This window comes from Arachis duranensis, chromosome 10 (assembly GCF_000817695.3).
Source record: "Arachis duranensis cultivar V14167 chromosome 10, aradu.V14167.gnm2.J7QH, whole genome shotgun sequence".
Lineage (NCBI taxonomy): Eukaryota > Viridiplantae > Streptophyta > Magnoliopsida > Fabales > Fabaceae > Arachis > Arachis duranensis.
Window position 1 is genome coordinate 7,054,097 of NC_029781.3, and position 13,832 is coordinate 7,067,928.

The window sequence follows — 13,832 nt, forward strand, 5'->3', positions numbered from 1 at the left end:
TGTGTCCATGGATTATCCCTTGCCCATCTTCTTTTGTGAACGAAATAGTAGGGAGGTCGGGTGACTCTTCCCTGACTTGGTAGACTCTTTTAAGATGTCTTTTGCGAGAGGATTTAGTAAGCCCCCCTCCCGCAAACCATCCTGAGATCATATGAATATGCCTCTCTGGAGTTTGCGGCGGTGGGTCTCTTCTATCCACATCCTCTTGCTTTCTCTTTCCATGGCTGTCCGACCTCTCTATGAGATATCTATCAAGCCGACCTTCTCTAGCCAGCTTTTCTATCACATTCTTGAGGTCGTAGCAGTCGTTCGTGGAGTGACCATATATTTTATGGTACTCGCAGTAATTGCTGCGGCTCCCCCCTTTTTTATTTTTAATGGGTCTGGGGGGTGGCAGTCTTTCAGTGTTGCAAATCTCTCTGTATACATCCACTATAGAAACTTTTAGGGGAGTATAAGAGTGATATTTCCTTGGCCTTTCGAGACCGAGTTCTTCCTTTTTCCTGGCTTCCCTTTCCTTCTCTTTAGTTGAGGGAGGGAGTCCAGGTCGCCAACTCATGTCCCTTAATTTGGCATTCTCCTCCATATTGATGTACTTTTCAGCTCTTTCTTGTACATCACTTAGAGAAACGGGGTGTCTTTTAGATATGAACTGTGAGAAGGGACCTTCTCTGAGCCCATTGACCAGCCCCATTATGACTGCCTCTGTGGGCAGGTCTTGGATCTCCAAACATGCTTTGTTGAACCTTTCCATATAGGCTCGTAAAGATTCCCCGACCTCCTGTTTTATTCCCAGGAGGCTCGGTGCATGTTTTACCTTGTCTTTCTGAATTGAAAACCTCATCAAAAACTTCCTTGAGAGGTCTTCAAAGCTGGTGATTGATCTCGGGGGAAGGCTATCGAACCACTTCATCGCTGCTTTCGACAAAGTGGTTGGAAAGGCCTTGCATCGCGTAGCGTCGGAAGCATCAGCCAGGTACATCCGACTTTTGAAATTGCTCAGATGATGCTTTGGATCCGTAGTGCCATCGTAGAGGTCCATATCAGGGCTTTTGAAGTTCCTCGGAACTTTAGCCCTCATTATGTCCTCGCTAAAGGGATCCTCTCCCCCTAATGGTGGCTCTTCCTGTTGGTCACGGGAGTTGCGATTTTTGAGGAAAGATTCCAGCTCTAAGAGTTTTCTTTCTAACTCTTTTCGCCGTTCCATCTCCTCTTTTAGATACTTCTCTGTTTCCTTTTGTTGCTCCCGCTCTTGTTCCAACTGTTCCAGGCGGCTGTGGACTAACCCCATTAGTTCAGTTACGTGGGATGGTCCGCCTTTTTCTGATTCGCGTTCGTCTGAGGAGTTTGCCTTCGGGTTTTTTACCCCGGAGGTGCCCTCTCTCTGCTGATTGTTAACCTCCTGGTGGAGGGCTAAGTCCACATTGTTATTACCTGTGTCCAGATTCTCTTGTTCGGAATCTGTTTCCACATGGCCTTCTTCCTAGGATCTGTCCGCCATCAAGGGATGATCTCTCGGGTCCCCGACAACGGCGCCAATGTTACTGTGGGTAACCAGAGATTAATGGAATGAATGGTGTAGGTTGGCCCAATCGTCCGCGAAGGGTGAACTCCGAGTTGGTTTACACGCTGGAGCCTCCTTCCGACTTGTACAAGTGGGTGAATGGGGGGTGGTACCTGCAAGGACACTCCGATGCCTAAGTCAGCAAGGGTGTTAGCAGGTCTAGAGAGTATTGGGCTTAGAGATACCTGAGGGGTGTCAGTGTATTTATAGTGGTGAGCCAATAACTACCGTTGGAGTAGTGCCGTATCTTTAGGGTGTTAACCGTCCCATTATCTTAGGGAGGTTAAGATATGGCTTTATGAAGCGGTTGGAGAGATTTTAGGGGCGGTTACTCATTTGAATTGAGTGTTTATCTGCCAGCTAATCTCATGTCCGACTTCTTTAGAGCAAGTCGTGGTTGATACCGACTTCTTACGTGAAAGCCGGTACTTAGCTAGGCTTAATCCTACAGATTAGGCCTTTTATTTGGACCTGGGCCTTTGACATTGGGCCAGGGTATGAACAGTATTGTTATCAAAAGAAATAAAACTACAAATTAAGAGCCAAATATAAAGAGATATAGATAGATAACGAACAAAAATAATATTTGTGAATTTTTTTAATAAATGTCATAGTAGAATCTTTTTGTATCATATGTATGGTATGAATATGTATCTGACTTTAATCCAATTAGCAAATTATCATTTTTATATCCAAAAATTTGTATTTTAATAAAATAACTCATGACATTCTAAATTAAAGAAAGATAGCCTGATTTTTTTAAAATTGAAAATTTTTGATAAAATTTTACCAAATCTCATTTAAACAATATTAATTTTTTTTTCTCTCTTAAAAATTGTATTTCTAAATGAAAAACTTATTGTTAATTACTATGTACTACAAGGAAAATCTCCTTTATAAAGCAGAGTTGAACTAATATACTTTGTGCATAATAATTTTTTTTTCATGGTTGAATTTTTGTTCTAAAATATCAAAGCTATTATTTTTAAATGAAAATTTAATTATTTTATATTATTTTACAGGATGTGATACCTCTATGGAAAGAAATTGAGTACTATAAGGAGTACCAAAGAAAATTAAGGGCACATCTTGGTGAGGAGAAAGCTAATGAAATATTGAAAGAAGCATTATATTTAGTTAGCATCGGTACAAATGATTTTCTAGAGAACTATTACACACTCCCTCAGCATAGGTGCCAATTCAGGGAAGTTCAACAATACGAGAATTTTTTAATTGGACTAGCTGAGAATTTTTTCAAGGAAATATATCATCTTGGAGCAAGGAAAATTTCTCTGACAGGGTTGCCTCCTATGGGGTGTTTACCATTGGAAAGAGCCATAAACATTATGGAATTTCATGGTTGCGTGGAGGAATACAATAACGTGGCTTTGGAATTTAATGGTAAATTGAGATGGTTAGTGAGTAAGCTTAACAAGGACCTTCCTGGGCTTCAATTAGTTGATGCAAATGCATATGATATCTTATTGCAGATTGTTACACAGCCTTCTCGTTTTGGTAAGTCCACTGTGAATTATTATTTATTAGAAATGTTCAAATAATATTATTGCCACAATTAATATGGTTTAAATAATGGTAGAAATTCAGGTGCAGTCGACCTCACGTCTGTTAGATAATTCTAACAGCTTTCAGGTATTAACTTCACGTGAAGTCGACTTCAACTGAATTTTTACCTTAAATAATACATAATAAACACTTAGACAAGTTTCCATTTCTTAATCTCTTTAAAACATGTGTTTTTCAGTTTTGGTCTGATCATATAATTTGTTTTGGTTCCAATTTTTTCCTTAAAAAACAAGTGTACTGTTTTTGTATATATAGTATATACCTTTCCTTAATTCATTAGAAATATAGTATAGGAAGAATTTCAAATATAGAAACTAAATTTTTAAAATCAACTAATTAAAAAAGCACATGTTTTACAGTGACTAATTTATTGAAGCCCATAAATAAAACAATTTAATTGAAATATTACGGTTCAGTTGTTTTTAAATATGATTTGGGATTCTAACTGCACATAAAAAATAAAATAAAAAAGTTGATTATCTTTTTGTAAGGTTAAAGCATGATTTAAGAAATTGTAGTCCAAAGATATTATTAGTAACTCATAGTTTACTTCTCTATATTATTAAGGTTTTCGAAAAGGAAAAATATTATTTTAATTCTTAATGTTTGAATAAAATATTTAATTTAGTTTCTAATGTTTTAAATATTTTGTTTGAGTCTCAACAAATTTTAAATGAATTAAATGTTATCCTACTAAATTAATATTTTATTCTTTTGAAAATATATTTCTATTTTCAAAACTAAAATCATTTCGTTTTGTATTTAATAAATAAAAAATTATTTGCTTGTACTTATAGCTTTTAAACATTACCGCTTTTAAATATTACAATTGTTTTTAAGAGCATTATATTTATTAAAATTAAATTTTTTTAAATATATTATATATTAATAAATATCTAAATTTACTTTTATATTTATATATGTTACAATTTTTAAAAAAATATATTTTTCGAAAACAAACTTTGATAAACTATTTTTCAAAACAAATCAAAGCATAGTCCGTTAATATTCAGCTATGGTGAAATGCAGTTATTTAAATGACATGAAATATTAGACTAAATTCATTCATTTATTTGTTTGTTTATTTATTGGTAAGTCATGGTGAAATGCAGTTATTTAAATGAAATGAAATATCAGACGAAATTTATTTATTTATTTATTTGTAAATATTTTAAAATATTCAGGTTTTGAGGTTGCGCAAGTGGGATGTTGTGGAACAGGGAGATTTGAGATGAGTTACTTATGCGACCCAAAAAGTCCATTTGCATGCTCAGATGCAAATAAATATGTATTTTGGGATGCCTTTCACCCTTCGGAGAAAACAAGTCAGATAGTCTCTAACTATTTAATTGAAAAATATTTAGCAAAGTTCCGTTAATTTTATACACGGACCAATATGTCCTTCCAATTTCAATACTATAGGTGTATTCGACTATTCAATAATTGATCAAATTATTAATTTTGTAAACGGCGGCTACAAAATTATTTTTGTTTAATTTGCATCACTTTTTGCGACGATTTTTTCTACTCGGTTAGATATTTGTCATCGATTCTACGGTGGTTAAAAATATTATTTGTACTTAAATTTGTATGTAATTCTCAAAAGTTACAATATTTATTTTAAGAGTCACACTATAATTCAGATCTAAATTAATAAAGAAATACAGAGATATTTTTTTGCTTATTACAAGGTGTCATTCTATGTTAAATATGTACAATACATAATAAACTATGTTTGGTTTTTAAGATTAGTCTAATAAAAATATATTGTTGGGCGATAAAAAGATACAATAGTAACCACATGTGTATCAGAATTATTACTTGTCAAGATCATGTTAAACTGAATTTAAAGATGATTATAGAAACGATAAAATTATTGATTGAAACTAACCTATCTTTAAAGATAAAATCTAAGATTGCTGAAATATAGTCTAAGTTCAATTATATGATAAGTTATCACAAATCATGGTCATGGATGGACGCAATGCCACATATGCTGCACATGCTTTGTTTATGGATGAATTTGTTCTATTTTCCATGTATGGGACAACAATACTTTCTCCTCCTCAGTTGATACTTGTTAGATTATTCAAATTTAATGCTTACTTGAGCGAATTTCATTGTTCTATTCTAGCAAAAAATGTTATCTTTAATTTCTTATTTTACATTCTCAACTGATGTTGCTAAATGATAATAGAGGTATTCAAGCGAAGCTCCAACAACACAAGATATTTATTCTCATTTCTCATGTAATAACTTATGATAAACACACAAAAGCAATATAGAAAAACAAATTATGATCCTTATTGGTAGCATGGTAGCTTTATCTGATTATGTTCTTAACTAGATCATAGAAACAAATTAGACAGGGTACTTGTATTGATCAAGAACCTTCTTCCAAGAGGGCCTGTTGCTAATATCATCCCACCAAGCACTCACATGCTTCCTTTCTCTAACCAAATTCCCTCTCCCGGTTTGGTTCACAAGATAATGACCAAACGCCAGATGGCTAAGATCCGCAAGGCTGAAGAAATCCCCGGCTAAGTACTTGGTTTTCGACAACCTCTCCTCGTATATGTCAAGAACCTTGGCAATCTTTTCGTCGCTCTCTTGAACCGCTTTTGCATCTGAGGGAACACCCAGAATTGGGGCAAATAGAATATTCTCCACTAATTTGTAGATTGGAGGTTGGAAATTGTAGGCTTCAACTTCAACCCATTGTTCCACTAGACCCCTCTCTTCTATTGTCTTTCCTAGCAATTCAGTCCCTTGATCTCTGTACTTTTCGGCATAGTACCTGATTATTGCACGAGATTCTGCAGAATTGGTTTCACAAAGTGCATTAGAATGAATTTAAATGAAAAATTCTCTTAACACCTATAAATACTCTTTTATATTGTATCATTCCACACAACTTAAAAGTAGCATTTGTTTTGAGGTACTAGCACATAGACAGAAAGACTAAGACTCTGGTACTAAAATTTCTGTTTCTTTCTCTAAAATTTCAATATTTTAGTATCTCTACAAAATAGGGACATAGGAGACTGAAATTTTTAGAGAAAAAACTGAAACTTTAATAACATTTTATACTTAAAATACTCTCATTTTAATTAATTAATTTTAATTTTACCCTTTGTTCAAATTAAATTAAAATTTTATTCTTATTTCAGTTTTTGTCTCCAATTTTATACCAAACAAAATATTGAGTTTTATTTTTGTTTCAATTTCTTATATTTTAGTCGCTGCACAAGAACCAAATCTAGCAAAATAGACACAAATCCTTGCTAGATTATCATCTTGCTAGATTCCACACTTTCGTCAAATTAACTATCACATTTCTTTCATCCATCCAACTAAAATTATTTTATAAAACTAAATTACTAAGCATGGCACTTAAAAAAGGAAAGAGAAAGAGCTAACCATAGAGAGTATAATCACCATCTTGAATAACAGGAAGAACTCCAAAAGGCTGCACAATTAGGAGAAGAAAAGGTACCACCGTATAATTATACATAAAAAAATACAAAGAAGGAAGAAATCTTGAAACCACATAAAGCAAACAGAAAGGTAAATAAGAGGTTCAGTTAGAAGAACAAAAAATCAGAAGTTGGACCTGCAACTTGAGGAACTCAGGTTCCTTATGTTCCCCCTTGAAAAGATCAACATCCACTGTTTCAAACTCAACTTGTTTCTCAATCAGACACACTAGCACCCGTTTTGGGGAAGCATATGCTGGACCATACACCTTTACTACCATACTTGGTTGTTATCGAATTTTTCGGGGACAAGGTTAAGGTTTAGATTCAGAAATTCTATGTATGTTGGGTGGTGTGACTATGTAGATAACTAGATACGTTGCACAACTTTATAGTACCCTCGTGGCTCCTGTAGGCCAAAACAGTTATCAAGTCAATTTGTTGGAAATTGTTCAAGGAGAATTAGATTACGGAAACAAATTAGAATTGGATTCGGTGACTTGGGGAATACCGCCATCAATTTGTTTCATATGAAGGGCTGCTCAGGACACCGAGATACAGAAACAATGTATTTGACAGAAGAGATAAACAAAAATAATGTATCAAACATTAAATTAGTGTAGTTTATGTCTATTTTAATTAAAAAAAATTAAAAAATTAATAAAAAATATAATTTATTTTTTATTTTTTTTATTTTTTTATTAATTTTTTATAATTATATTTTTGTTTCATATGAAGGTTCTTTTGCCACCCTTTCCTACTTTAATTAAAGTATAATTAATAACTAATAATTAAATAGGATGTCTTTTGAATGAACGGTGAGAGATGGCCATAATAATAGTGGTTATGACACTAAGTTGATTTGATACCATTCTGATTGATTTTCAGTTTAGATTTGACCAAAATACAAGATCTCTTCACTAAATTTTTATTTTTTAAAGATTAATTGTTAAATTAATTTTTTAAAAATAAGATATTTTTTAAATTTATTGTTAATTTTTTTTCAATTAAATTGATTTATCAAAAATTAAAAATTAATCATATTTATTATTTAATTATTTTATTAATAATTTTTGTCAATAATTAATGTTGTAAAATATTAATTGACAACATATATAATATCTGACGTGTAATTAAACATTGACAAAATATATTTATAAAATTTATTTAGTTTTTTTGTCCCAATTACATAAATTATATTTCCAATATAACTTAGCGACTAAATTGATAGATTTTCATAAACATATTTGATCAACGTTTAATTTAACATGTTAAGTGTCATATATGCTATCAATTAATAATTCACATCATCTAATTATTGATGAAAATTATTAATGGAATAACTAAAGGACAAATATAATTAATTTATAATTTTTGAAAAACTAATTTAATTGATAAAATTTTTTAAAAACAAATTTAGAGAATATCTCATCTTTTAAAGATTAATTTAATTATTATATTTTTTAATAAAGGCAATTTCATTAAAAGTGGACATAAATAAATAAATAAAGACACATGGGGTCTACACTACAATAATAGAAGTCTAGAAGCGTGGAATTTTCCAATAAAAATCCAAAACAAAGTGAGCTACTAGTTTTGAGAGAAGAAACTAAAAACCTAAAAAGTTAATAAATTAATCTATCTATTATTCTATTATCTATTATCTTTTTTTATTATCTTAAAATCCAGATACTTTTAATCAAATCTATAATAAAACATATTAAGTATATATTTAATCCAACAATGACAGTAACTAGTCTTCATTATAATAAACTTTATATGCTCACACTTGTGAAAAATTTACTATTTTTTATTTCAAAAATATTATTCGTACAATAAAATTAGTTATTAAAATTAATCACTAATATATTTGTGTATGAATACATATATAATTTAATTTATTTTTAATGTATATTTTTATTTTAATATATATTTTATATTAATAATTAATTTTAATAACTGATTTTAATGTATATATAACATAATTCTTTTTATTTATGATTTAAGTTTATTTAAACTATAAATGTTGACATGTAAAATATTAGTTGAAAGTTCAATTGATTACTCTATACAAATTGACATTTACAAGTTAAAGCGTTTTGTCTTCAGTGTTTATATAACTCTCGGTATCTTTATTGACTATGGTGTATAAGTATAAGTATAACTAACCTCACGATTTAGAGAAGGTGATTTTTTCGATTCCCATCTAATTTAAAGGTATTATATATTTTTTTTATGTGTTCTAATTAATTGATGACAAATGTATTTATTAATTCTAATCAGTAAATGAATTTTTAATTTTTAAAAATTAAAAATAATAAATTTAATATATGTATTAGATACTTTATATATACATAATTTAATATACTGTACATACGTTTTAACGCTTGTTATTTTTTATGTGGAAGAGAGAGAAGTGTATAACAAAAAGCTGTGAGCAGAAATGTGTTTCACATTGGTATGGGATGTACAAATCGGAGGCACCGATTTGTTTGTTTTATTTATTTTTTTCAAACAAACAATCACAAATCGGACGGTCCGATTTGTGAATTCGAAAATAAAAAAAATTTTAACGTTGAAATTGGACCGTCCGATTTTTATTTTAAAAAATAAAAAAAATACAAAATACAAAATGGACCCTCCGATTTATAATTTATTTTTTTCTTCAAACAAATCGGACCTTTCGATTTGTAATTTATTTTTCTCTTCAAGCAAATCGGACCGTCCGATTTGAATAAAACACCATATAAAAAAAACACCTAATCTTCCAATAATAATGTATTACACATATATTTAAACAATATAAAAAAAATTAGCCACGTTTTAACTCTGGTTAAATCAAATCACCATACATGATAAACCTTAAATAAATTATTTAAAAAAAATTAAAATTGGGCCAATTTTTTCTAACCCTAATCCCCTCAATGGCACCAATTCTCCAGTGAGGCAGCAAGCCAACACACCTCCAGGCTCCAACCCCGCCGACCATCTCGTCCTCTTCGTCTCGCCGGACATGGTGCGGCTCCGACGACCTCCCTGCACATCGCGTTTTAGCTCGCAGCTTTGCAGGTCGTCTTCTTCATCTCAGCTCCTTGCTCTGTCAGTGCTGTCATTGCTTCCTCTCCATCACTGCTGCCTCCCCTTCGCCAGAGTTTGCTTCGCCATACTCGAACATGTTGGTCTTCTACTCTCCTCACTTCTCTGCGTTGGTGAAGTGAAAGTGTGAAACCCATTATCTTTGTTTTTTTTTTTGTTATTCAACTGGATTTTAATTTAATTAAGTGAGTGAGTAACTGATTAATGATGTTGAATTGTTGATTATGAATCTGTTTATGTTATATTGTTAATGGCAGATTGATGATGTTTATGTTATATGTGTTTATGAATCTGATTAATGATGTTGAATTGTTGATTCTTGGCCGTGTAACATACATCTGTGTAACATTCCGATTTCACACAACAACCCAAACACCAATAATACCCGACCCGAGATCCAATTTTGAAGATAAGGAGAGATTTTGGCGGTATGGTTTTTATCTCCTTCCCCAACTCTGTTTCTCTTCTAGTCTTCTGCTTCGTTGCTCTCTTCTCTTCTCTCGCTGCTCTCGCCGGAACTCTGCCCTGAAGTCTTGCGCTCTGTGCTCTGGCCGTCATTTCTGCAGGTAGCATTCGTCCTTCGATGCTCACAGGCCGTAGCCTCACTTCCTTGTTCTTGCTACTATTTATTCATTGTTCCAAGCCCAGAACTATTTTAAATATTTTTGCTTAAATTATTTGTGCTATAGATGCCACCATTATTATTATTATTATTATTATTATTATTATTATTTCTGCTGTCAATTTGACTAAATGCTTAAATGATCATTAGATACTTCGTATAGTAGCTAGAGTTCGTTTTGGTAGATATATATAGCTGCTAGAGTTATTTGTGCTATATGTGTTGTTTAAAAATATTTTTGAATATAAATTTTTAAAATTATTCCTTGTCAATACTTTAATCCGCAAGTTCAGAATTTAGTTTGATAGTTTAGAGGCATATTCATTTACATCATCTATTTTGAAGCCTATTATCTTTCATTTTCTTTTTCCAATTTTTTCTCCTTCAGTAACAATATTATTTCATTAATTTAGAATTACTAAACAAAAAGTACTTCAAAGAGTAGTAGGAAAAAAATTAATAGTAACAATTCTTAATAATCGTACAATATAAATACAGGTTATAGCTCATATAAAATTTCTGGTATTGATGATTATCATTTCCTGTTTATAATTTATTAGTTTATACTTATTATATAGATGTGATGTTCATTTCGAGCGGCTTAACCAATCAATAAAAATTGGTACACAAATTTAGCAGAAACAGAGTACTTAATTTGAAGCATTTTGTAATATTTACTTGAATAAAATTTGCTTTGAACATACGAGTTTAAATTAGTTATGTAATAGTGATCATTGTTGAGTTAAAATTATTGTAGATATGATCTTTTGTAGTTACTTGTGATACAAAATTATATCTTTGAGATTTCTTTATTTTTATTTAATAATAATTTCATGACATGCAGGTAATGAAGAGGTTATAAATTTGATTTGTTAAAAATTAGTCACTCCTTCAATTAGTTGTATAAAAAAAAGATGCATTGTTTTGCAATGTTTGAAAAGTCAATTGAAATTTTATTTGTAAATAATGTAATTAGGAATTACTTTTTTATATGTATTTTAAGTGATATATACATTAAAAATTTATAAACATACCCTTATTTGTTGTTGAGTTTTATATAGTCTTTAATTAATAGAAATTTTTTTGAATGATAGAAATGGTTGAAACATTCTATAAAAAAAGCTGTCATAACAAAATCTATTCTTACAAAGAGAAAGAAAATTTAATATTCCAAAATATAAATATATAGGATTATTATAGATTTTAATTTATATATAGAAAGATTCTATAACAATAGATAGCTACCACAAAAAAAATCGCATTACAAAAGTACTAGCACCAAAATGACTTATTTATATCATTTATAGTTAACATAATTTATTTAGAATTTTTCCAACTGATGCAATAAGAACTAACATATACTCTTATTTTTTAACTAAATTCTTGTTCTTTTCCTAAATTTTTTTGTAGTTCTTCTTAGCAGCTTTGATAATGGTGTTTTTTTTCAGATTGTATGATTTCATGATTGTATGACTTCATGATCAAATCTATAGCAATGCGCATCCTAGTTGCATCATCAACCTTCAAATGATAAAACCAGAAGTAAGTCACACTTATGTAATTAGAAATTAAACAATTAGAAATTTATCATGTAATGTAACTTACATAAATGTTATAATCATCAATCCAAATGCAGTTCTTCATCCAAGTTGCTATCCAAATACGCTAACAACGTTTAGTTTACTCACTTCTAGTATCTCATTCTTTACCTCTTTAAACATATTATGGGTAAAAATATTGGCTGCTTCCTTTTCGATGTCTTCGAAACATGTAGTTAAAACTGGACTGGAGAACAATGACTTAAAATCAGATAATAGCTCATTTGTCTGATATTGCCTCACTGCCTCGTTAAGATTATGCATCAAATCCAAAAGATAACATTTTTTACCAATATAGTGCTTTATCAACGAATGAATTCCTTCACATTGTGACGTAGTCCTAATTCGACCAAAAAACGTGTCGTTCAAATATGTAGAAGCCCACATCCTTTTGATCTCGTATGTTTTTTCACCCATTCGTTTTCGGAAAGCTTGAATTTTGATACTAAGCGATGCCATTTATCTTCAAACTCATTCGGAAAAAAAATTCTCGTACATAAGGTGCTTCCATCCATGAAGAAACTTAGAATTTTTTATAGCTTCACACGCATTGCGATGTAAATGCCATGCACAAAGTCGGTGCATTGCATTTGGCATCACCTCTCTAATTGCTCCTCTCATTGCAAGATCACCATCTGTCACCACTGCTGTTTGATGTTTATTACCCATTATTTCAAGAAAAATCTTCAAAACTAATACATATGTCTCATGCTTCTTATCTGCTAGCAAGCCACAACCAAATATGCATGTCTGACCGTGATGGTTAGTTCCTGAGAAGACAACCAATGGCTTGTTATATTTATTCTTCTGGTATGTTGTGTCAAATGCTAGTACATCGCTAAAACATTGATAATCGATTATGCTAGCTCCGTCAGCCCATACTAAATTTTTAAGTTTATTATCTTTCAGAGTAAATTTTTCTTGCAATAATGGATCTTCACCGGCCTTAGAAATCAAGTAACTCAATGCTGCATATGCATCACCATCTTTCACTTTAGCACGCTTTGATTTGTCGAAATGATTATACAAATTCTTCTTTGTAAAACCAATTTTTTCAGGTCCTCCCTTTTGCTTTAACATGAAACCCATTATATGGCAAGTTCTCACACCATAATCATGCAGACTGTTGGCTTGTGCTTTGTCGGCCTCGATCATTACGCGATATGCAGGGACAAATTATATATATTTAGGTGGGATAAGGTCATGATTGTGAGTCTCTTTAAATGCAGTGACTTTCCACTTCCTCAATTTCATATCATAGTGAAATCTAATTCTGGCTTGACATATTACACGTGTTATCGGCCTGTGGTCTCTTTTTCTATTCTCCATCTCCAGATACTTCTTTCTCTGTGTACCCTCTCTATTACAAACCATTTGTCTCATGTTAAGGTTGTCGTTGAAATCATAACCCTTTTCATCACACCTTGCAACAAAACCATGTACTTTGGCATAATTTTTGTAGAATTGAACACACTGCTCTACACTATCATGCTCAATATTCCAAATGTCATCCTTGGTCAACTCAGTTAACTTCTTCTCAACTTCACCAAATCCATCTCCAAGATCAACCATTTTCATAGCTTCATCAATTGTACCCTTCTTTTGAGATATATTTATATCATTCTCTTCACTAGAACCACTATACTCAAAATTCAAATCATCAAATTCAACAGAACTCTTTGTTGAATTTTTGTGAACACTCCCCATACTTGTGTTGTAAGTCTATTATTAACATAAAATGTAAAAAAAATGTATGAGCACAATACTATTTAATTGCATCTAAGGAAATTTGCATAGTAAAAAAAATATTATCACAATAAATAATAATACACAATCAATCAATGTAATCAAAAAATTATTAACTAATAGTAAACAAATATATATATATATAT

General features: G+C 31.2%; 1 protein-coding gene and 1 pseudogene across 1 annotated transcript; one reads left to right on the top strand and one right to left on the bottom strand.

Moving 5' to 3' along the window:
- The window catches only part of LOC107468783 (GDSL esterase/lipase At2g42990-like), a 12,441-nt pseudogene extending 7,786 nt beyond the window's left edge, over positions 1-4,655 (top strand).
- Positions 4,656-5,362: 707 nt separating this feature from the next.
- On the bottom strand, positions 5,363-7,196 carry LOC107468808 (glutathione S-transferase F9). Its single transcript, XM_016088170.3, has 3 exons — positions 6,762-7,196; positions 6,569-6,617; positions 5,363-5,964 (listed from the first exon to the last, which is right to left on the bottom strand). Exons 1-3 carry the CDS (start codon positions 6,903-6,905, stop codon positions 5,510-5,512), a joined length of 648 nt encoding a protein of 215 aa, XP_015943656.1. The 5' UTR covers positions 6,906-7,196; the 3' UTR covers positions 5,363-5,509.
- Between the last annotated feature and the right edge of the window lie 6,636 nt (positions 7,197-13,832).

Coding starts and splice junctions, on each gene's coding strand:
- LOC107468808 (XM_016088170.3), bottom strand. CDS start 6,905: ATGGTAGTAAAGGTGTATGGTCCAGCATATGCTTCCCCAAAACGGGTG. Junction 6,618..6,761: donor CTGAGTTCCTCAAGTTGCAG/GTCCAACTTCTG, acceptor CTAATTGTGCAG/CCTTTTGGAGTTCTTCCTGT. Junction 5,965..6,568: donor TGGTGATTATACTCTCTATG/GTTAGCTCTTTC, acceptor CCAATTCTGCAG/AATCTCGTGCAATAATCAGG.